General features: G+C 30.2%; 1 protein-coding gene across 16 annotated transcripts in view; it reads left to right on the top strand.

The window, feature by feature from the left end:
* Positions 1–26318, top strand: part of LOC129910267 (uncharacterized) — a 204531-nt gene that overhangs the window by 81561 nt on the left and 96652 nt on the right. For 15 of the 16 annotated variants that reach the window (XM_055987573.1, XM_055987571.1, XM_055987579.1 and 12 more), the window contains exon 3: positions 11776–12762. The exons of the other annotated variant lie outside the window; for it this stretch is intronic. In XM_055987573.1, coding sequence (XP_055843548.1) covers positions 11776–12762 — 987 coding nt within the window. The remainder of the gene's footprint in view (positions 1–11775; positions 12763–26318) is intronic. 16 annotated transcript variants of the gene reach the window in all.

Raw genomic sequence — 26318 nt, 5'->3', positions numbered from 1 at the left:
AATCAAAAGTATTGAAATATAAATTTGAATTCAAAACTAATTCCTAGGCATTTAAATTATAACTTTATCTTTATCTATTTCTGATGAAAAAATTAAAATAAGAAATCTGAATCGTTTTGTGTTTTTTAAAGTAAAATGTATGAATTTAACTGACAAAATTTGATCGGCAATAATGCTTTATACAAAGTTTGCAAAAAAATTATAAAAGAGATATTAGTATCAAAATTAATAGGTATACGGGGTGTCCCACAGTCACCGCCCCAAATGAAAACCATGGATTCCTAAGGTCATTTGGTTATTATGGATTGTGGTTAAGAAAAGAACAAATAGATAAAGCTCAGAAAAAGTTTTAATTCATTTGAATTAATTTTTTATTTAAAAATTAGTTATTTTTGATATACCTACTCAGTTTGTTTATTTTTTTTTAAATTATGTAGTATAGGTACGGTGACCATCCGTCCCGGTTTACCCGGGACTGTCCCGTATTTCTACAGCTTGTCCCGGGTTTTTATTTAAGAAACCCGGGACGTATAAGTGTCCCGTATTTTGTAATTTGTCCCGTGATTGTCCCGTATTTAGACATTCTCTGATTTTTGTATTCAATATTTTAAATACTTTGTACGAAAAATAAGAAAAGAGTGGCTGGAAATTAAAATTTTTCTAATTTTTCGGATAAAGCATTAAGGCTAGTACGCTGCTGAAGCAAAACGAATATTTTTCCAAGTCTCCAAAGTCAAAAAACTTTTGCTGCAAGACAAATTGCCTGGACAAATAAATGGGAGTGACAAACGATTGAAAAATCTCCACATATTCTAGCACAGGTAAGAATTTCGTTACCAAAGCTGCGAAAATTTTCGTTTCGCCTCTAGACTAGGCTTTAGTTCCAGCTTCTGTTTGCAAGGTTGCTACACCAGGTAAAATATTTTCGAATAAAGAACAACATATAGAAGAGTAAAGAACCCAGATAAGTTTCAAAACTTTTAAGGAAATGTTAAAAGTTGTGTTAAAGATCATACAATTTCAAAATCATTTAAAATAAAAATAAAATGTTAAAAAACAGCTCTCCCGATTTTGATTAAAAAATATTTTTTTTTAAGTTATCAACAGACATAATTATAAAACCATTTTCTTGATTTCTGATTTGAACGATTTCAACAAAAACGCTCCCATAAAATCGTTAAGGTAATCTATTTAAAAAAATTTAATTTTCAAATCAATATTTTCAAATCGATCCAACGATTTTTTTTATCCGTCCCGGGTTTCGCTTCCAGAAATATGGTCACCGTAAGTATAGGTCGTTTCAAATCAAAAGTCCCATGGAAAATTGAGCAAAAATAAAAAAAAAACTCATTCGCTTACTGGAAGGAAGCATTTATGAGGCAGCTGAACTTTTTCTAAAATTAAGATAAGATAATGAAGAACGGTTCTTGATATCCCTAGTTTTAATTAATTGATCCGTCTGTGAGATTCACTGGGTTAGCCTCAGAAAACGGATGCAAGTCTCCCGGGCTTGCATCACTCCATATCCGCGGGCAATACAAAAAAACATACAATTATTTAATTATTTATCATTTGAAGGCAGTTGGGATAACTTTGCCGAAGATATTATTATAGGACTAGGTGAAGATGGACCAGAAATGTCCAGTTTATATGATAGCAATTCATAACTTAAAATTGTATTCACATCTTTTCATTTGTATAATTGGGCTGTAAATATCTTATTTTTATTTTTCAATTATTTTGGAGTCGTCACCATAGAAATCATTAATAAACAAATTCAGATTTTTCGTTTGTTTATTTTTTTCTCTAGCATTTCTTTCATTCAAACAAGCATGATTTGTTGTTATTTTTGAGTTGATTTGTCGCAATGAGCCAATAAAATTGAGTTTTTTGTTTATTTGTTCTCAATTTTATTGGAAGGGAGAAAATAAACTCAGAGTCAGGACTTTTGATTTGAAGAAAATAAACTGGGCTTTTTTTTTAATAAAATGATATGAAAGTTAAAAAAAAAAAAAAAAAACAATTTAAAAAACGAAAAAATTGGGTTTGACGCAAATTGCTGTGAAACGGTTGTTCGCAGAAGAAATGTTTTGGAACTAACTAAAATTGTGCAAAATTCTTGATTGGTTATGCGTCTTACGAATCAGACGCATTTTGGCAAAGATAAAGCCAGTTGAGGGGAAAAAGAGCAAAATCCTCAAAACCGTCATAACTCAAAAACGGAACGAAAACGGGAAAATTTCCTCCTATGTTTTTCGACTTAAAATGACCTCAGAAATTCATGGTTTTCATTTGGGGTGGTGACTGTGGGACACCCTGTTTTGTTTCATTTTTAAGAAGTAAATCTTGTATTAGATTTAAAAGTGTAATACATTCTAAGTATTAAATTTCAATAAAAAAAAAACCCAAATTTTCGAAGAAACTTCCCCAAAATTTTTAACAGTTCATATCAAAATTAAAAAAAAAACATTGGTGTTTGTTTGGGTGAAAACACCCTTATATGTAAATAAAATAAGGAATAAAGGACATGGTACGGTTAAAAAAACTAACGAACTGTAAATGTAATCTATTCTCACTTCAAATACAAATATATCGGGGGTAAAAAATATGAATGGTGGTAAAAAACCACAAAAAAAACTCATAGATGAGTAAATTTTTACATGTGCTATCAATTTCGGTGGATTTTAAACATTTTTTTCAAAAAAAACTCGTACGCTGTTTTTAGCAGCACTTAAAAATTAAATTAAAAAAAGTTGATATCCTATTTTTTTTTTAGCAATTATTAATCAACACATAAAACCAAATTTTCAATAAAATTAAATGTCCCGTTTTTTTTTTAAATCCAAAAATTATTTTTTTCAAAATTTTATTTTTGATTTATATAAAAACAATATAAAGACATTCGTTTAAAAATAAACCTTTGAAATCAAACAAATCATTTGGGAGAAAGTCAGATTTAAAAAAATGGTTGTATAGGAGGTACCTTTAAGCTTTAATATCGACTTTTGAAAAAAAAATTTTTTTCATAAAAAGATAGACTTTGTGTTATAACTTTTACTTGAATTTTTTGATCCAAATCGTAGTAGGCGTTTTTGAGTAAATTTCAAAATTAGTATACGACAGGTACCGTTATTTTTGGTAAAAAAAAATAATAATTCCAAAAACCGCTCTGTACAGTTTCCAAAAACTGCTACTTACCAAGTTTGAGGTAGATCGACCCAGCCTTTTATAGGCTGTAGCTTCTTATATAGACCGACAGACATCCTGACAGAATGACAGACAGACGGACTTTCGAGACCCACATTCTTTATCATCGTAATGTCATGTTTGATTGTTATCTCAACTTTTTTTTTACGAATTTTACTTACGAGATGCTTACAAAAGGGTTCGGATTTTACTTCCGAATTACTGTGTGATAGTTTAAATTAAAGTAGAATGTGTAAATAAAGCTGCTTTACCTATTTCAGCTTCTTCAAAGAAAAGTAGGTCTTTGAAAACATTTTGCGCTTTATATTGATATTTTTTTTGTATTTATTAAATGTACGATGTACCATTCTTACTGGACAGGTTCAAAAATCGGATAATTCCCATAAACGGACACATTTTCCGGGAAAAAACTTCTTATTTTGAGATCTCATTCAAATTACTTTCCTTTAAACAAACGGACGTGTTCACTATTTTAATTTTAAGATAGAAAACCTCCCTAACACGGACAGTTTCAGTTTATTTAAAACGGGGTTACTTTGGTCCTTTTCTAATTTTTTTTTTAACAACTGTCCAAACTGATTAAATTCTTTACTTTATAATTTTTTTTTTCTTAACTTCTCATTAAAAACGAACCCAGAGTAATACAATCATGATGTGATTAGTATTTTATTTGATTGAAAAGTAGGTTATGGATTTTATACTGTCGTAAATTTTTACTTGCGATATAGGTACTATATATATTAGACTGGGCCAAAAAAATAAAATATTTTTTTTTTGAAAGTTACTTCGAAAATCTTGTTCAGGATGATGAAAAAAAAATTTGGTGAAAATTTGAGCCGTTAAAAAAAATTTTAAGAGGTCTATCATCGGTGTTTTTTATTTTTATACATGATATGATGTTTTACAACAGAACTGCTAGACGATCAAAGTAAAAAAAATTTCTGTTCATTTTTTCGTATATAAAATTAAATTTCCTACAAAAAAGATCTAATTGAAAATTTTCGTCAGACGAGCCGTATTCGAGTAATTAAGCTTTTTAAATCGAAGTGTTTTTTCAATTTGACTGTTTCACTTTGGAATTTTGTGATGAGCAAATAAGTGAATAGAAAAATAAAACCACGACAGATTCTTATAGGAAATTTAATTCTCTACAACAAAGGTCTCATAGTAATTTTCCCTAAATTGAGTTCTGAAGAAGTTATTCACGATTTAAATCGAGAAAAAAATTAAAAAATCAATTTTCAATTTCAAAATTTTCTAATTCACTGAAAATTCAATATTTTCAAATTAGCAAGATGTTTTCTTGTAGGGACTTAAACGTTCTATAAAAAGTTCCTTGGCAGCAAATTAATTGCTTTAACCGTTAAGAAGATATTCGTATCAAAACCAATGCCCACTGATTTCAATAGTTTTCTTATGACAAGTATGCATTGCGATTTGAATACGATTATCTTCTAAACGGTTAAAGCAATTAATTTGCTGCCAAGGAACTTTTTATAGAACGTTTAAGTCCCTACAAGAAAACATCTTGCTAATTTGAAAATATTGAATTTTCAGTGAATTAGAAAATTTTGAAATTGAAAATTGATTTTTTAATTTTTTTCTCGATTTAAATCGTGAATAACTTCTTCAGAACTCAATTTAGGGAAAATTACTAAGAGACCTTTTTTGTAGAGAATTAAATTTCCTATAAGAATCTGTCGTGGTTTTATTTTTCTATTCACTTATTTGCTCATCACAAAATTCCAAAGTGAAACAGTCAAATTGAAAAAAAACACTTCGATTAAAAAAGCTTAATTACTCGAATACGGCTCGTCTGACGAAAATTTTCAATTAGATCTTTTTTGTAGGAAATTTAATTTTATATAAGAAAAAATGAACAGAAATTTTTTTTACTTTGATCGTCTAGCAGTTCTGTTGTAAAACATCATATCATGTATAAAAATAAAAAACACCGATGATAGACCTCTTAAAATTTTTTTTAACGGCTCAAATTTTCACCAAATTTTTTTTTCATCATCCTGAACAAGATTTTCGAAGTAACTTTCAAAAAAAAAAAATATTTTATTTTTTTGGCCCAGTCTAATATATATATCAAGTTATGCATTCGTACAAAAAAATAAAATTCACGACTGGCTCGCATGAACTTGCTCTTAGTGTTAAAGTTGTTGAAATTTTTAAGACTTTTTATATAGAAATAAAAAAATAAAATTCGTTTTTAAAAAAAATAAAATAAAATCTGAAATCAAATTGCCCTCCAAAACAAGTATGCAGTTTTGATTGATATATTAAGTTGCATTTTTAGAAAAAAAAATTTCAAAATCGTTTGAGTCGTTTTTAAAAAAAAAACTAATTTTTTATAAATATTTTTTTGGAAAAAAAGTTTTAAAATAAAATTGGTATTCCATTTTGTAGATCTAAAAACAAAATTTAAAAAAAATCAATGTCCCGTTTTCGAAAATTTGATTTTTCAAAAAAATCCATAAATTATATTTTTGAAAATTTAGTTTCTGGTTTATATTGGAATTATATAAATGCTTCTTCACAAAAAGTTTCGTTGAAATCGAATAAGCAGTTTCGGAGATAGTCGGATTTGAAAAAAAAAAACGGTTCTATGGCAGGTACCGTTAATTATGATTTTCTCAAGAATGTTTTTCATTAAAAGATAGACCTTAGCTTAAAACTAACATTTGAATTTTTTAAACAAAATCGTTGGAGCCGTTTTTTCTATTTCAATTTTACTAAAATCGGTATATGACAAGTACCGTTATTTTTGGTCCAAAAAAATTAATTCCAAAAACCCCTCTGGAGAGTCGTCAAATAACGCTACATACCAAGTTTGACATCAATCGGTCTATCCGTTTAGGCTGTAGCTTCGTTTACAGACAGACAGACTGACAGACTTACAGACTTACAGACTGACAGACGGACTTCCGGGACTCACTTTTTTGGCATTCTCTACCATCGTAATGTCATGGAAAAATGTTATCTCAACTTTTTTTTGTACGAATGCATAACTTGATATATAGTACCTATATCGCAAGTAAAAAGTTGAGATAACATTTTTCCATGATATTACGATGGTAGAGAATGCCAAAAAAGTGGGTCCCGGAAGTCCGTCTCTCTGTCTGTCAGTCTGTCTGTATAAGGAGCTACAGCCAAACAGATGGACCGATTGACTTCAAATTTGAGATGTAGCAATTTTTGGAGACTCTCCAAAGGGGTGTTTGGAATTAATTTTTTTGGACCAAAAAAAATTACCAAATGAAATTGCTCGAAAACGGCTACAACGGTTTTGTTTAAAATATTCAAATGTAAGTTTTAAAACAAGGTCTATCTTTTAATGAAAACATTTTTTTTTGAAAATTATTATTAACAGTGCCTGCCATAGAACCGTTTTTTTTTTTTAAATCCGATATTCTCCGAAACGGCTTATTCGATTTCAACGAAACTTTTTTAAAGAAGCACTTATATAACTCAAATATAAGCCAAAAATAATATTTAAAAAAAAAATTTTTTTTGGATTTTTAAAAATAATTTTGAAATTTTTTTTTTTTGAAAAATAAAATTTTCGAAAACGGGACATTGAATTTTTTTGAAATTTAGTTTTTAGATATTGATTAGTGATTTCTACAAAATGGCATACCAATTTTATTTTAAAACTTTTTTTCCAAAAAATTACTCATAAAAAATTAGTTTTTGAAAAAAAGGCTATAACGATTTTGAAATTTTTTTTTTCTAAAAATGCATCTTAATTATATCAATTAATCTGCCTACTTGTTTTGTTTTATTTAAAAAAAAATAGATTTTAAGTTTTTTTTTTTTGTACCTATATACAATATACGCAGTGCTTACATTTCCCAAATTTCTATATAAAAAGTCTTAAAAATTTAAGCAACTTGAACTCTAATAGCAAGTTCGTGCGACCCAGTCGTGCATTTTATTTGTGTTCATTTCGGTATTTTTGAAATCCAAAACGCATAATTCCTCAGCATCAAAAGAAGAACAATCACTTTTGATCTGTGGAGCAAAGTTACCCCTGCAGTGGCAAAGTAACCCCGTTTTACGGTTCGTTAGAAAATGCATAGAAAATCTCCGATAACCTGACGCGAATTTCTAAAGCTCTAATATGCGGACAGATCGATGTTTAGTTGTAAACTTATAAGTGGATTTCCAGAGTTATTTTCTCGACCGAGAAGAAACAAGCTTTCCTATTTCTTTCCTTTAACTGGATATACTCGTACGGATGACCATGAGTATACGCTTATAAGAGCTTTCAGTTAACATACTTAATAAAAAGAGATTCGAATTTAAAAGTGAATTAAATTACTTGTAAAAAACATAATACCTATTCTCTTTATGTCCTAAATGCATGGGAATATCTGCATTTAGGTACTGCTTGAATTCTGAAGCCAGAACTATAATTGACAGAAGCGTCGGATGAAACGGAGGGGACAGCGCTCGAACCGCACTCGACCGATGAAAACTTATCGAAAATACAAAGAAAACAACAATAATTGACAGCAGCTTTCGACTCCATCCGCCAATTATGGTTCTGGCTTGAGTCTGTGAATCTCATTTTTTTTCTTTTAAACATGAAATGTGTCATCGAATTTTCTATCAAAGGCATACCATGCATTCACTCTACCAATTTACTACTACCAATCAAAAGTGGATTGTTTTGAAAAAGTTGTGTACCAGATGTAATAAACACCGAACCCTATATATATTACGGAGCGAATGCGCCTAACACTATGTTATAAATACTTTTTCAAAGCTGATTATCTTCATCATAAGCTTTTCTGATGACATCATTGTTTGCTTTTTATTTTGTTTCATATTATTCGTACTCAAGTGAGTTGAATGTGAAATGCAACTTTTTAAAACATGTCGTTGGGGATATGAGTAGAAGCAAAGAGATGATCGATTTATTTGATTAGGGTGTAGTGTAGTTGTAAGATTTAATAATTCAACTTTATCGTATCCAACAACACAGATTTAACCTTAAGTTGTATTATTTTTTTGGGTGAAGTGTACATTGTACTGTACAGTCAAGTTTACAGCGCAGGGTATAAACAAATAACGAACAAATTAAAGTCAGATTTGTATCTCTTTTGTATATTATAAATCTGTTTTGTGTTTATCATTGTCAAGAAAATATTCAGTGGCGTTACTACGGTGTTGAGAGCATTAGCAATCGAGTGCCTTTTTTATACATGTTTTTTATTTGACTTATCAAATATAAGTAAGGCCATTATGTATTATGAACATCTTCGCCAAGTATTAGAAGAAAACCCCAAGAAAAAAAATTAACAAAAACTGAAAAAGGGTACAAATAATATTATCCACGTTTTTTAATATTTTAAGGAAAACCCTAAGTGTAAGGAAAGCGATCTTAAAAGTCCCCGAAATTCTTTTTAAAGAAGAAATCAAAGCATCAAACTTGAGATAAAATTACGTAAAGATCAAATTAAGAAATAAAATGTAAGGATTCCTCCCTATTACAAATTCTAACGCTTTTTACCCTTCTTGAAATGATTAGTTAATTCCTCCTTTCTTGATTTCAATTTCTGTAGCCCAGTCGGGATGTACAAAAAATTAAGCTGAAATGGAAATAATTAGATCGTGCAATTTTTTTTCATAGGACGGTAGAGGGGATCACTGAGAGCTTAAAACCAGTTTTTCGGGAAAATCGACCTTGTGCTTAAGCCGCCATCTTGGATTAAAGGTAAAACACGTTTTAGTGAATAACTCGGCCATTTTTGATTTTTGACAAAAACTATATTTGTAAAACTTGTAGAAAATTTTATTTTCTATAACTTTTGTCTTAATAAATTTTTCTATATGACCCATATTTTTCGAGTTAATTTGAAAAAACTATACCCCTACTCAGCTTAAACTTTATACCCGCTTTGATTATAGATTTTAAGATCAACGCAATATGGGAGTGTTTTTATATGTTTTTGGGGATGATAAATCTAGCTGCAATGTTAGTTTTTGCAAATTCATGAAATTTTATAAACAAAAGGAACTATCTCAAAATCGGTAAGTGTCGTTTTAAACAAAATTAGTAAATATTATAATTGATGTCTAACAAGACAAGCAAGTCTTTGAATTTTTCAAATCGGTTCATTAATGCCTGAGATATGACCAATTGTTTATAACTCACTCTCTTCTTTTAAGCTTTTATTATAAACAATTGGTCATATCTCAGGCATTAATGAACCGATTTGAAAAATTCAAAGACTTGCTTGTCTTGTTAGACATCAATTATAATATTTACTAATTTTGTTTAAAACGACACTTACCGATTTTAAGATAGTTCCTTTTGTTTATAAAATTTCATGAATTTGCAAAAACTAACATTGCAGCTAGATTTATCATCCCCAAAAACATATAAAAACACTCCCATATTGCGTTGATCTTAAAATCTATAATCAAAGCGGGTATAAAGTTTAAGCTGAGTAGGGGTATAGTTTTTTCAAATTAACTCGAAAAATATGGGTCATATAGAAAAATTTATTAAGACAAAAGTTATAGAAAATAAAATTTTCTACAAGTTTTACATATATAGTTTTTGTCAAAAATCAAAAATGGCCGAGTTATTCACTAAAACGTGTTTTACCTTTAATCCAAGATGGCGGCTTAAGCACAAGGTCGATTTTCCCGAAAAACTGGTTTTAAGCTCTCAGTGATCCCCTCTACCGTCCTATGAAAAAAAATTGCACGATCTAATTTTTTCCATTTGAAATGTTTAATTCTCCTGGGCTACTGTTGGTCGAAGGTTGAAGGGGTATAGGCAACACCTAGAGTAGAGATACTTCAAATAAATATATAAATAAATCAAACAGAAGATTTTACTGAGCAGAACGATACAGACAGGAAATGCGAACAAAATTATTATTCTATAAATAATTGCCTCTTACGAGTACATAATATACATTTTTAAAATTTTTTTTCAACTTTGTATTCAAAGTAGTTGCCTTTGAGTGAGCCAGTAAAAATATCAGATTCCTAACTTTTAGAACAATCGATACCTCCTATATGAAGTCGAAATTTAATATGCAATTAAATTGAAAATTTCACTCATTGATTATTAATGAACATTTCCACTATCATAAAAATTCAACATCTGAAAAGTTTGTGTAAATTATTTTGAGTCAAATAAAAAAATATCCTGTGAAAAACAATATTTGATTTATAAAAAGTGGTAAAAAATTTCAACCATCGCCATCTTCGTTCTCATTGAAATAAAACACACAAGTAATTAATTTCTGTTTTATTTTTTTCTTAAAACCGATCCTATATTCGAATTGTTGATAAAGTAATACGTATAGAGCAAAGAGCTTCGACAAGTCCCCAATTTCGAGAATCCCGAAAAAAAAGTTTCAAAATCCCGTTTACTAAAATACCGCTTTTTTTAATCCCGTTTTGTGAAATCCCGCATCTTAAAATCCCGTCAAATCCCGAAAATCCCGATTTTTTTACAAAATACATGCTTAATTCACAAATAAAAAAATCATGAGAAATAGACAAAAAATTAGTAAAACTGATTTTTTGCGTTGTAAAGCCCACACAATATGTACCTTCAACACATTATGAAAACGGTATTTCTTTTATAAAAACATAAAATGATTAAAGCTCTAAATTCAGTTCACAAGTAAAAGAAATTTCATTTATTTAAATATCAAAATTGTTGAAATGCAAAAATAAGTTGAAATATATATAAATGAAATTTCTTTTGATTATGTAGTGTGTACTTAATTTAAGGTGTTGTGATCATTTTATGTAATTATTAATCTATGGGATTATCACGATTTGATTGTTCTTCTGAAACTTTAAAGTAAATATTAGTTTGTTAATTGATTTCTTTTTAGTATCACATTCCTTACTTTTTCTTATTTTTTTATATATTATATTTTTTGTTAAAGGTTTTAATTAAATGCGTTTGGAACAATCTGTCATTTTTTAATTTGTTTTAGTATCCCGCGATTTTTTAAAATAAGACAACTTACTTTGCTTGCAAAATCGGGATAATAAAAAACGGGATTATAAAAATCGGGATTTTAAAAAGCGGGATTATAAAAAGCGGGATTATAAAAAGCGGGATAATGAAAAACGGGATTTTAAAAGCGGGATTTAAAAAAAAACGGGAATATAAAAAGCGGGATATCGAACCCAACCCCGAGAATATACCTAGACCTAGGTACATCTCTTGATCTGAATTTCCCAAGTAAACAATTAACAATTATGTAATTAGGTTCTCAATTAATATGTTTTGGACTGGAAACTTTATCAACTGTCTTGTATATCTAATATTTATTACAAATAAAACTATTATGAAAGATTTAAATTATCCATGTTGCGTTTTTATTTATAAACACTAAAATAGATTAAACTGGTCAGTAAATTCTGTTGCACCCTTTACAAGCAGTTGTTAAAATTTAAATGCAAACTTAACGAACTCTCAGTATTTTGTCGCCCACACATAAAACAAACATTTTATTGGTAGAACCTACAAAACAAAATAAACTCCAATGCTTAAAAAATGTCATTAAACAATTTCAGCCTAGTGTTCGTTATCATGATACATCTTTTATAATTTATCGCAAGTGGTTACGTGCCGAAGATGAATTGGCTTTTCCCACCATCCACAAATACGTTCTTACGAGCGTTAAGGCCGAAGATAAAATCACAAAGCCCGACTACTACCTCACCGACAGCGAATGCACGTATTCGAATCAAATGGAAAAACGCATAGATCTAGATGCGGTTAACCGAAATAAGCGAAAATCACGACGTCGAACACGATCATTAGAAAAACGCAAACCAACAACACCAAACGCTGTAGATAACGTCACCGCAGGATTTATAGCAACCAAATCCAATGCTATCAAAGACGACAACGACGAGTTGAGTTTGCGTGCAAGCGAAAATAAAATCAGTATTCGCGTTGAAGCGAACGACGATGATGCAAGGGTTCACCAGCACCAAAGCCTATCCGGCAAGCTACGCATTGTTGAAGCGGAAAAGCGTTCAACACAGAGCACAGTTGATGTTGGAGCCGGAGCTGTGCCAGCTGAGACTAGTGATGATGAGTCAGACGATGATTTTGGATCAAAAGGCAGTTGTTATGATGCCATTGTGGCAGATCAAGGAATAGAATCTCAAAGAAATCAATCTCAAAGGGATTTAATTGCAGTGGATGTGCACTCTGAACCTCGACCACAATCAGGTTTTCAACGGAGTTCAAAGCTTATTATAAGAGAACCTACTGATCTGAAGGAAACCAAAGAATCCGTACCTGTAATTAGTGATAAGGATAACGTAAGGAATATTGTGATGGAGAGGCAGATATCATGCACAAGTGATGAAAGTGCTTCGGAATCGTATTCACTTGGGGATTCTCCCTCTTATGCAGCTATAGGAAGAGGATCTTCTTTGCGAAGTAGTCTGAGAAGTGCAACAAGTGCATCATCTTCAAATTACTTTTTGAGCGATCGTGCAAGTGATGTTGGTGATATGTCAGTTTTTGAATCTAGGAGCACATTGCAGGTATGAATTTTTTTAATTGATAATAAAATAAAGAACAAAAACATGTATTTTAAAAAGTTATATTTTTTAACCACACAAATGAGAAAAAGCTTGCGACATATCTAGAAGTTCTGATTTTTTACACAGTTATTTAAATTAATGGTCCAATGAAAATTTTAAATTTTCAGATGCGAATGTAGAACACAATATTGTCAAAACTGCATAAACGGTAAAAAAAAACACGATTTCTTTAATCTTTGTAAATTACATCTCTTAATGAGTTATTTTGGTTTGTCGTGGCCTTAAAGCTCCAATAATTGGAATCTAAAATCATTGAGAAGATATTGCTATTCGGTTTCATCGAAATCAAAATAACCTTGGCAAACCAAATTAATCCAATTTAATTAAAAAAAAAATTCATTTAATAAGGAAATATTAAATTATTTTTTTATGTTTACCTACAAAATTTTCTACTCGTTTCGTTTGGCCCGAAAAGCAACAATTTTATGTGAAATGGTTTTATGTGATTTGTGTAGAAAAAAAGAGTGGGAGTTTTTTTTCGGTATTTCGGCACAACACTAAAATCTCTTATAACTAAATCTCGCTTTTTTTTTTAAGAATTCACGCAAAATTTCGCCTTTTAAGAAAAAAATCTCGGTACCTTATGAGCTAAGTAACTCGACGGTCACCGCTTGGACTACAACTTTGATTTTTATTTTTAAAAAAGATTAAAAAGATTTAAATAGATTTAGATAGAACTGACACCGGAAAAAAATCCGCTATGAATCAGGGGTGACTCTACAATCACTTTACAAGATTGTGTATGTGAACTCGATGGTCAAAAAATTACTGAAAAGGACTTTATGGTTACTGAATTAAAAACAAAAATAATAAAAAAGCTATTTGTATTGGTTTTGTTTTGTGTTCGGTTCGTATTTATTTATTTTTAACAACATTAAAATATTAAAAAAGCAAAATTAACGATGGTAAAAAAGGACTTTATGGTTACTAAATTACCAAAAAAATTATAAAAAAGCTATTTGTATTGGTTTTGTTTTGTGTTCGGTTCGCATTTATTTATTTCTAATAATATTAAAATATTAAAAAAGAAAAATTAAAGATGGTGAAAAAGTATTAAAAAAAATTTGATTCTTATTTATAATACAGTAAAATAAGGAGAAAAAAGGGGTAAATCTCGGAATGAATGTTAGTAGAAATTTTTTTTGCTCAATATCTTCCTTTTGCCATTCTATAACATATCTCAAAAGTCTAGAAAAATCTCATGTCCGCTTGTCGCGATTTCAAGGTCAAATAGCGAAATGGAGATTTTCAAAATTAGCAAAAATAGGCTATGGTATTATATACACATATGATACATGATTTCAAGGTATTTTTTAATGCTGATTCCAAAAAATCTAAAATCAAGACAATCTGACGTCTCTGGAAAAAGTTATACCCGTTTTTCATCTGTCAACTCATATTATTATAACAGTTGCAAACTTACTGCCGAAAACCCCTTAAAAGTTATGGTAGATGAACCAAATTTTGCATGAAGATTTTAGAATCCATCATTATTAAAAATCAAAACAATCCATTACAAAAAATATATATACCTACGAAATAATGGTATTTTTTGATGGAGGGGCAAATTTTAGGATATGCACTAAAGAAGATTCTTGTTCATCTTAGGAATAAGTGCTAATAGGCTAATTTTTTCATTTTAATCTTTGTTTGGATATTCTTTAACTACCCTCAAAAATCTAAAAAAATCTCATGTCCGCAAGTCCTAATTTTCTTGGTTTGAAGATAAGGTGCAGATTTGAAAAAATTGAAAAACTACTCTTCAGATATATGTGTCAGATCAACGTGAATAAGGTACATTACTTTTCAGGGATGGTCATATTGATTTGTTTGTGGGTTTTGTTGGAATCAGCGTTAAAAAATACCTTGAAATGATATGGGTTAAGTTGGTATACATATAAGAATCTAAAATTTTCTTATTATTTTTTTTAAATCTGCACCTAACTTAGTTTAACCTGGAAAATAAGAACTTGCGGTCATGAGATTTTTTAGATTTTTGACATAAGTTATAGAACATCCAAACAAAGATAGAAACAAAAAAAATTAGCGTATTAGCACTAATTCCAATATTGTACCAGGATGTTTTTTAGTGCACATCCCAAAATGTTCCCTTTTCTCAAAAAATACCATTTTGTCATAGATATAAATGTTTTTTTGCATTGCATTGTTTTGATTCTTAATGATAATGGATATGAAAACCCTCATGCAAAATATGATTCCGCTACCATTACTTTTAAGGGTTTTTCGGTAGTAAGTTAGCAACTGTTATAATAATATGGGTTGAAAGATGAAAAACAGGTATAACTTTTTTCAGAGACGTCAGATTGCCTTGATTTTTTGGAATCAGCATTAAAAAATACCTTGAAATCATGTATCATATGTGTATATAATACCATAGCCTATTTTTGCTAATTTTGAAAATCTCCATTTCGCGATTTGACCTTGAAATCGCGACAAGCGGACATGAGATTTTTCTAGACTTTTGAGTTATGTTATAGAATGGCAAAAGGAAGATATTGAGCAAAAAAAATTTCTACTAACATTCATTCCGAGGTTAAATCCTTATTTGACTGGATTATTAATAGGATTTTGTTTTTCTGATTAATTATTAACACTGACAACTGACGGCTGATTTATTTTCGATTTGGGTGTATTATATACCAAAGTTGTAACTCAAATTATTTATGCGTTGTCCACGTGCACTGTGGCGTATACGTGCTCTTTTTTGTATTGGCTTTTTTTTACCGATTATGTAAGATTAGGTGAGGCAAAGACGGTTGAGCATGCTTGCCAAACAAAGTTCATGCAATTTGGCCATCATTTTAAAATACTTTAATAATGCTGAATGGAATGAGACCCCAAAATCACCATTCTAAAAAAGTTTTTTTATGAAGAGATGAATATTTTTTGAGTAGGGGTGAGTGGGATTTAAAGTAACAGAAGTAACAGTAAAAACAAACAATGTTCCTCTATGAATTTAGAATACCGTGAAAGCGAAAAACATTCGAATTTTCGGCCTATCTTTGGAAGCTAACGGCCTATCTTCAATTGCAAGTTAGACAATAGAAAAGGAAGTTCCTAGTGTGGTTTTTTGTATTTTTGTTTATTCACATAGAACTTTTTTGTCAGCAATAATTATTTATATTATTTATATTTCGAAAAAATTTCATGATGCGAAATTTTAACATGCGAGATTTTAAAATGCGATCAATCGCAATCAACCCGGGGATAAGTGTGTGTCAAACTTAAAATTTAAGACACTTGAAAAACTGAGAAATAAATGGTTCAAACAATTACTGTAATTGGTTTATCAATATATTTATTTAAATTAATATTTCAGAACTGCAATCGAGATTTTATTATTTGTTGGCGGATTTCAAAGTGACACTGAGTTTAATTCGAAGTTTCAATAATTTCGAATTGAAGAATTGCTTTTAATTTTGAATTTTGTTTGCCTGATCATGCGAGGATAGTTTTTGTGACACTTTTGAGGTGTTAAGATTAATTTTTAACTGTCAAGAATTTATTCATGCTCTGGGAGCTTGGTTTACATGTTAAAATCAGAGGATAAATTCTTTACAGAAGGTTTTGTGTTTTTTTTTTTAATAAATAGGAAAAAACTGGAAATGAAGAAAGAAATTTCAGAAACCATTACAACTTTGGAAAAAATTATTGAGGGAAAATGAATATTTTTAAATTATTTTATTTTCTTGATGATGGAAAAAATAGTTAGTGAAATGATAACTAAAACTAAAATTCGTTAGACAACTCATGTTGGAAGTATGTTTTTTATTGTAGAGATTTATAAATGTTATTTACATTATTAATTCCTGACTTTGTCAAAATGTTAACCCAATTCACACAGCTTACTTATCCCAAAGATAAGTTTTTTATTCAGCACACATATATTAATGTCAAAAATGTATCCTCGAACAAATATATATTAAATCCGATCCAGAATCCACACATGACCTTATTGTTGGTTTCAGCATACGACTTTAAATGTTTTTGTCAACCTCTACCTCTAAAACACAAAAATTATGATATTATGCACGAACAAAACAAGTCAAATTAGATCATATTAAATGATTTCATTTGGTTCAGAGTTATTCAGAAATATTTGATAGATATGAATTAAAAAAAAAAACTCCATTAGGATTTTCATATAAATTTCATAGACAAAGTTGTTCTGTTTCAATGATCTTGATTTTCAGAACGAATTGGAAGTACCACCTGACCGACATTTTGTATCTGCAACACATTCTATATGAGGAGATTCATTGTGGTGTATGTAAGTTTTTCTTGTTGTTGTTATTGCAGAATGTGGTTGCAGAAATAAAACAAAACACAGAACTGAAAAACTCACAGTTATTCCTTCTCCCATTTACCATCTCGCCCATTGATCTCTAAAATATGCGAGAAAAGAAGAATTAACTGTTAGAAAATCGCAAAGTACTACCATGGATCATCAAACGAGGAGTACATAACATCTATGTCATTCAAGTACGTATATCCAAACGAGAGAGCGATCTCCCAAAGCCAGAAAAGTCACAGTTCCCAAAAAAGGGAATCTAACAGCTATGGATGGCAACAGAAGCTGCATCATCATCATCAGCAGCATCAGCCGCAGCAGCAAGAGCTGCAATCCAAAGCAGAAGCATCGAACACAGATCAGCAAACAGCAGCCAGCTACGGCAGACGACTTATACGTCCAATAACATCCGTGTCTTGTCTCAACTGTGTGATATTAGGAGATTCGCACAGTTCGTGGAAAACCCAGGCGGGTAAAGTATCTATCTGTTGCTGCGCTACTGCTTCCAAAGGCTGTTATAGCTTTAAGTATAGAGGAGGAGTTCGGCCCGCCGCTCACCGGTCTCTCCATGTACGTATCTTCTCGCGTATCCAGAGACAGAGAGACTTTCAGACATGGTAGTTGGCTTGGCAGCAGCGTTTCACCATAGGAATGCCTGCAAGTTTGCAAAATGGTTGGTAATGTGGCAAAATAACTACAAAGAAGGGAAATATTTCTAAAGGTCGTCAACTGGATAAGAGTAACGCAAACGTTATGGCAAACGCAAACTCGAACGCGAACGCGTCCGTGTCTTTGATGGCAACAAAGTTTCCGCATTTGTCAGTCGAAAAAGTGTGTTGGCTTTGGAAGTATCTTTAAATTCACACTCTTGGCGAAGCTAAGATCAACAACTTGGTTCGTGTTTGATGCCTTGAAGTTTTTTTTTAGCTTGCATGAACAGATATGAAAATTTGACCGTAACCTTTTTTCGTGTGTGGCTTAGCAGAATCTTTATTATTGGGCTTTCTATTTGGTAAGATATAGATAGGGAACGTAGTTTTTGACAACGAAACTCTGTAAGCATTTTTTGATCCAACTACATAATTATTCTAGTTTATGAACTCCATTTTTTGTTGCTCTAAATGTTGAACAAGTTGTGCAATTAGAAAGAACATCTCAACAAATATGGTTAGCTCTCAATTCTAACAAAATATTCAATAAGTAGAACAATAACTGTTATAGTAGTAAGACAGAGGCTGTAAAGTAAAAGCATTAACTAAACAGTTTTAATCATAGCTACCGTTAAATAAATTCTGAACATTAATATTTGTTTACGATTATATTTAGCTTATAAATAATAAAATGCACGACTGGGTCGCACGAACTTGCTCTTAGAGTTCAAGTTGCCTAAATTTTTAAGACTTTTTATATACAAATTTGGGAAATGTAGGTACCTATATAAAAAAAACATAAAATCCGTTTTTTTTTAAAGCATGACATTTACGTCATTGGTAGTACTCAATATAAGAGTTATTTTAAGATATTGGGCCACCATGTATTCCATCTGGAAGGGTAGATACAAGAGTTTTTCTGTGTTGCACTTGCTTTATTGCTTATCATAGTTTAAGTAATAAAATATTTTTATTAATATAAAATGCATAAATTATTTTTTTCTATGGTATATGAAACGTCCTTACAAAATTTTATCAGCCTACCACTTTTTTTCAAAGAGCATGATGGCCAAGACACTTTGGTATTAATTTTAATCGATCGGGCGTTAAAAAATACCTCGAAATCATGTATCATATTAATACAAATATTTTATTACTTAAACTATGATATGCAATACAGCAAGTGCAACACAGAAAAACTCTTGTATCTACCCTTCCAGATGGAATACATGGTGGCCCAATATCTCAAAATAACTCTTATATTGAGTACTACCAATGATGTAAATTTCATGCTTTTATTACAAAGTGCACGATTGAGCTGTTTTTTAATGCTAAGCCGCCTCACTATAAAGAATAAATCAAAATCTGAAATGAAATTGCCCTCAAAAACAAGTATGCAGTTTTATTTGATATATAAAGGTGCATTTTTGGAAAAAAAAAATTTTCAAAATCGTTAGAGCCGTTTTTTAAAAAACTTATTTTTTATAAAATATTTTTTGAAAAAAAAAGTTTTAATATAAAGTTGGTATGCCATTTTGTAGAAATCACTGATCAACATCTTAAAACAAAATTTCAAAAAAATTCAATGTCCCTTTTTCGCAAAAATTTGTTTAAAAATTCAAAAATTATTTTTTTCAAAATTTAATTTTTGGCTTTTATTAAAATTATATAAATGCTTTCTTACAAAAAATTTCGTTGAAATCGTAGTTTCAGAGTAAATCGGATTAAAAAAAAACAGTTCTATGTCAAGTACCGTTAATAATGATTTTCAAAATAAAATTTTTTATTGAAAGATAGGCCTTCTGTTAAAACTTATATTTGAATTTTTTCAACAAAATCGTTGGAGCCGTTTTTGAGATATTCCAATTTTACTAAAATCGGTATATGACAAGTACCGTTATTTTTGGTACAAAAAAAATAATTCCAAAAACCCCTCTGGAGAGTCACCAAATAACGCTACATACCAAGTTTGACATCAATCGGTCCATCCGTTTAGGCTGTAGCTTCGTTTACAGACAGACAGACTGACAGAAAGACGGACTTCCGCTACCCAATTTTTTGGCATTCTCTATCATCGTAATGTCACGGAAAAATGTTATCTCAACTTTTTTTTTTGTACGAATTCATAACTTGATATACAGTACCTACATCGCAGTTAAAAATCATCTGTGTAACAGTCTTAAGATGTTGGGTCTGCAAAACCAAATGTATATTTGAATGTTAACTATGCCGTCGAATCATATCAATGCAAGAGTCAAGGATGAAATATCTTAAGAACTCATTCTGAACCCAAATGTTCCAATAATAAATGTGTGAATGCATACAATAACAAAAGAAATATTATTATTTCGGGAAACCTTACACAAGGGGGGACAGACCGGGTAGGCACGATCATAAATATTTTTATTCTGCAATACATGCCTTATATGAAACTATTTCAAAATCTTAAGATTATAATAGCCGTGTTTTATTTGCATCGTGATCCAGATCACTTTATTAAATTTATTTGCTTTACAACAAAAGCAGGACTTCGCTTTGTTATTGTAACGCTTATAAATGCAATGATCTGATCTGAATCACAAGGAAAATAAAACACGACTAATATTGGCGTGCCTATATCTAGGTAGCCTCGAAGCAATACAGCAATTCCAATTTTAGTGTTTTTAAGCCTTTAAAAATTAAAAAAAAGGACAAATAACACTGTCTATATTTAAAATATTTTTAATAACTTTAAACGAAACATAAGAGTTTATTTTTTACATAAAGCACTATGCGATATAGTTACGGAGATAAAATAATATTTTTTGTTTAGCTTAAATATTTAAGTTCTGTTTCAGCAAATGACCCTTAATTTTTAATCGATGTAGGTATGGTTTTTGATTTGGTTGACAGACAATCTTTAGCAAATTTCTCTCAAAACCTTCTCCACCTTCTCCGCTACCTGAAAAAGTACCTATATAAAACTGTTTTGGTTCAGAATAATGCAGTTGGTAACCTTTTTTCTGATAGAAAATAAAAAATCTGAATTTGCACTATTTTGAAGGCGCTTTGTGTTTTTTAGAAGTAAAATGTATGAATTACTGACAAAATTTGATAGGCAATAAGATTTCACTTCACATAGTTTGTGAAAAATATAAAAGTGATAGTGATATATGTAAGTGATACCATTACCTATTATATTTATGAGGAGTAATTCAGAAATGTTTAGTTTCATTTAAAAGAAGTAGGAAATAAAATACTTAAAAAAAAAGAAGTATCATAAAAAGAAAGAAGTATCATTATAATAAACTGAAACTTGAAATTCAGGAAAGCGTCCTCGATTTTTAACACAAAAAAATTTAAATTTTAATAAAATTTGTATAAGACTTTAAAATGTAATACATTAAGTATTAATTTAAATAAAATTTTGAATTTTAACCGTGTAGATATAAGTTAATAATGTATTTTTTTCCTGTACATTTACCTATGGTGTGTGCGTCAAATTTGAGCATTAGTGTATAATGTGATCCGATTTTTTTTTTAATAATCAATGTTTAAATATCTATAGAAGAAACTAATATCTTTAAAAGAAACAAATAATTTACACATCCATGTTTCGGGCATGAGGGAAACAATAGGTATTATAACCCTAATTTCAAGGTCACAAAATTATAAATAAAGTAAGGCTCTCTACCAAATCAATAATTTCCCAGTTCTCACACCCATTTATACAATTTGATGAAATCTTTAATTTATTTGAAACCAAAATTAACTCGCATATTGGCCACTTGTCCTTTTCCATAGCTTCTTGATGTGCGTGACACTATAGGTGTGGCTCACTGTTTGTTTGATTCTCTTTTTTCTACATCTTACTAAATGGCTACCTACTGCGAGTAATGAAATAATTGATTTGACTTCTTCCATTTATATCAAATAAAATATTAATTTTTTTGTGGGTCTCTTCCTAATTTTGCGCATTTCCAAATGTGAATTTTTTATGGAGATAAAATAGAAGGGGATCCAATATTAACGTAACTTTGAAAAGTCTCAAAATAAACTCAGTTTGGTAAACAAAAAAGATTCGTGTTCGCATTTTTCTGTTAGTAGATGCATGTGATCGCACAATATGAATACGATCTCGATTTATCCATACAAAGAGAGTAAACAACAGACGTCTGGATACCTAATTTCATGGATACTTTGCGCCCAGAATTGAGACACAGACTCTGGTATTCACTCAGATACTTCTTGGCAAACTCTACCGCTGCTCCGCCCGCCACCCTTAATGACGATGCGAAAGATGCGCGGTTGGCCGCTTGCTGTTTTTGTTTTGGTTGACTTTAGTATATATATAGGTGGAAACATTCGACACAAAACTGACAGACGAAAAACATTGATCTGGCTGTCTCTCGTGCGCTATATAATTAAATCCGTGATCTCATCCCAGAGCGCATGCAACTATTGAGCATCACAACAAGACAGCCAGCATCGCCTTGCCACGCCACGCCATCACCACAGTCCACCGACCATACGACGCAAAATAAAAAATATACATATTTATACACTAACTCTTGATTCTTCCAAATCGGCGGAGATTCTTCTCTTTTTCTCTCAAAAGATTTTCAAATTCAAAGCTCACATAGAAGCAAAATAAAAAATAATGGAAAATTAATGCCTGGATATATCTGCAGTTGGGAATGGACCAGAAGTAGAACTTATAGGCACCGAGGGGGTGGGATATGGAATGAAAAAGGTAACCTTTCCATTAGTCCATCGACCGGATTGCCTCCCAGATGCGGATAGATGCTAATGCCAATACGGAACGGACTAGCCGCTCAGAGAACAAATCACGCTTATAGAATGACAACCAGATTTGCTTGCCCACCACTTAACGAACTCAACCATTAGAAATGACTAACATTCAAGCAAATTGACTGAGTATTTGTTTGTTTCTTTCAATTAAGACAGTGGGGTTGTGTTTTTTCAATAATGATGTTTGATTTTATTATTTTGGCCGAAAAGATAATAAGTTATTACATTTTATTAATTTATTTGAGTTGAAACTTTAAACCTTGCAAATGAATTGAAAGTTGCTTAAGAAAGATGTAGTGAATTATCTTAGGGCCATTTTTATTCACTCGAAGTTGAACATAACTTTAGGATTTTTATCTTAAACTTCCTAACTCAGTTTTATTCACTCCAAGTTAACGTTTTCAACTCGAGAGTTGGTCAACTTTAAATTTTCTCAACTCCCCGAAAAAGTAGAAGAAACTTGAGATTTTGGATGCAAGTTACATGTCATGAAAAATAAAATAAAATAAAATAAAACCCCCCAAAAACAAAAAATCATGCGTGCCCTGACTAAATCCCTGGTCCTAGAAAAATGGTTTTTAAAAAGTTTTTTTTTCTGATTTGAAATAGGTATATGTATATTAGGGTGGGTCAAAAAAATCGAAATTTTTTTTTTTGATTTGGTACTCCGAAAAATCGATTGCTAGACCCCTCTAGAATATACACACCAAATATGAGCTCTTTATATTAATGGGAAGGTCCTCCGCTTTGCAATTTTCCATTTTTACATCAAGCTTCTACTAAAAAAAAAATAATTTTTTTATTAATTGACTTTTTAGGAAATTTCTTTTTCTACTCTTGTAGGAAATTGAACGCTCTACAAAAAAGGCCTTATACACTTTTTTCGTTTATCTAACCGTTGAATAGATATTTGAGGTCCAAAAATCGAGAAAATCTTTAAAAATTCGTTTTTTGTTCTTAATTTTGTAACAAATTGAAAAATTATAATGATCAAACGCGCAAGACATATTCTTGTTGAAAATTGATTGTTCCACAAAAAAGGTCTTGTTAACTTTTTTCATTAATCTAACCATTCTAAAGATATTCGAGGTCAAAGTTAAAAAAAAATATAAAAACATTTTATATTTTTAAAAAAATTCTAATTCACTGAAACTTCATTATTTTCAAATTAGCAAGATATATTCTTGTAGGGGATTAAACGTTCTACAAAAAATTCCTTGGAATGAAATTGATTGCTTTAACCGTTTAGAAGATATTCGTATCCAAATCGCAATGCATACGGGTCATAAGAAAACTATTGAAATCAGTGAGCATTGGTTTGGATACGAATATCTTCTAAACGGTTAAAGCAATCAATTTCATTCCAAGGAATTTTTTGTAGAACGTTTAATCCCCTACAAGAATATGTCTTGCTAATTTGAAAATAATGAAGTTTTAGTGAATTAGAAATTTTTGAAAAATATAAAATGTTTTTATATGTTTTTTTAACTTTGACCTCGAATATCTTTAGAATGGTTAGATTAATGAAAAAAGTTAATAAGACCTTTTTTGTGGAACAATCAATTTCCAACAAGAATATGTCTTGCGCGTTTGATCATTATAATTTTTCAATTTGTTACAAAATTAAGAACAAAAAACGAATTTTTAAAGATTTTCTCGATTTTTGGACCTCAAATATCTATTCAACGGTTAGATAAACGAAAAAAGTGTATAAGGCCTTTTTTGTAGAGCGTTCAATTTCCTACAAGAATAGGAAAAGAAATTTGCTAAAAATCAATTAATAAAAAAATTATTTTTTTTTTAGTAGAAGCTTGATGTAAAAATGGAAAATTGCAAAGCGGAGGACCTTCCCATTAATATAAAGAGCTCATATTTGGTGTGTATATTCTAGAGGGATCTAGCAATCGATTTTTCGGAGTACCAATTAAAAAAAAAGAATTTCGATTTTTTTGACCCACCCTAATGTATATGTAAGTACACGGTTTTACAAAAGGGTGTTGGATACCGTGTTTAATGGAGACAAAAAGCTCATCAAACATGTTTACTTTGAGGCTATACCTAAAAAATGGCCTCATAAGTCAACAAATCAATGAAAAATAAATATACAAAACATAACTATTTTTAATTTAATTTTAATTTCGGCCACAAAACCAATATTCCATTCTTGAAAACAAAACAAATTAAGTTAAAACATTATTTTTAATGAAAAATAATTTTATAACTTTAGTAAAAAAGATTAAGAATAATATTTTTAAAACACAAAAAGAGCATTAATTACAGAACAAAACATATAAATCTATTTTTAAAAATAAGCAAATTCAGGTAAAATATTTTTTTTGAAATAAAAAGGTAAAGTTTTAGAAATCTTAATGTCAAAATTAATAATAATATCAAAAAAAATGTTTTTGGATAAAAAAATTATTTTTGGATACAAAAAATATTTTTTTTTTTAAATCAATTTTTTGAATCAATTTATCTGTTGATTAATTTTTTCTCTTAATTGGTATACCTACATTTTTTTTATATAAAAAAAAAACTACATTTTTAAAACGGTTCTAATTATTATTTTCAAAAAATTTTTTTGTTATACAAGAAATTTGATGGCTTACTTTGTTTGGAGGTCAGGACAACTAAAACAGATTTTTTTACATTTTAAAAACAAATTTTATATTTTTTCAAATTTTAATCTTCGGAAAGTACTAGCCCATTTATATCAGAAAATATAGTTAATAGCTGTGTATTTTTGGAAAGCTATCCGCAATTTAACTTCCCAAATATCAACATTGAACAAAGATTTATATTCATGCACCCAGATAAAGAATTACATTTTTAAAATTCTATCCGCAGCATGTGATTTCTGTAACGGTCTAATAATAATTCATCTTTAGACAGTTCTCTTAAGGCATATAATTATTATGTTATACAACAATGAAAAATATTTACTGTAGGTACTCATTAATTTGTATAAACCTTAACTGAGTTTATTGTTTGTAAATAAAGAGTTGTTCAAAAGTGTTTCTTGTTCCCGATTTTGCCGCCCCTATAATATTGCCGCTCTGGGTAATTGCCCAGTTTGCCCCCCTCACCCCCTACATCCGGTCCTGAGTATGGGAAGGGTATACCGGACTGTTGACCAATATGTGGTCTCAAGAAACTTTCTTATGTACCAAGAAGCGCAAGGTTTCCTTATAATCAATTTTACCAAAGCAGCGGGTCACTCGGGTGTATACGTGTTTTTTACGACAAAAAAAACTTCTACAGAAGGGTCTATATTTTCTCAAAGTCGGCATCACTCATCACTGCATTTAAAAAAAGAACGCTTAAAATAGTAGGTATACCTTGATTCAAGTTAAGAGCAATTTCTCTGGACTTAATTTTGGAAGAAATCTTTACAGTGAATTTGTTTTGTAGGTACTTCTAAAAACAAGGCTTTTAACGACGATTGTACTTTTAGCAGAAAAACTATCAGTTCAATCACTTCACATTTTAAGTACAGTTACTTGTGCTCTGTCATTTTCCTTAGTCTTAGAATGAACTGTTTGGCGACTATGTTTTGGATTTTTTTTTTTGTTTTCATCGTCAAGATTGACGAGTTCATGACACTTTGATATATAATATGTGAATTAAAGTGAATTAATTTATAATTTGATTTTTAGAAACTTAAGTAAGAACCGTGTCCCACTTGGCTGGCAAACAAACTCAAAGTGAATGCTAACCGTATTTTAGTGGAATTTTGTTTTCCA

The sequence above is a fragment of the Episyrphus balteatus genome, chromosome 2 (genome assembly GCF_945859705.1).
Source record: "Episyrphus balteatus chromosome 2, idEpiBalt1.1, whole genome shotgun sequence".
NCBI lineage: Eukaryota > Metazoa > Arthropoda > Insecta > Diptera > Syrphidae > Episyrphus > Episyrphus balteatus.
Note: the sequence above shows the minus strand (reverse complement) of the source record. Positions and strands in the feature narration are given on the sequence as shown.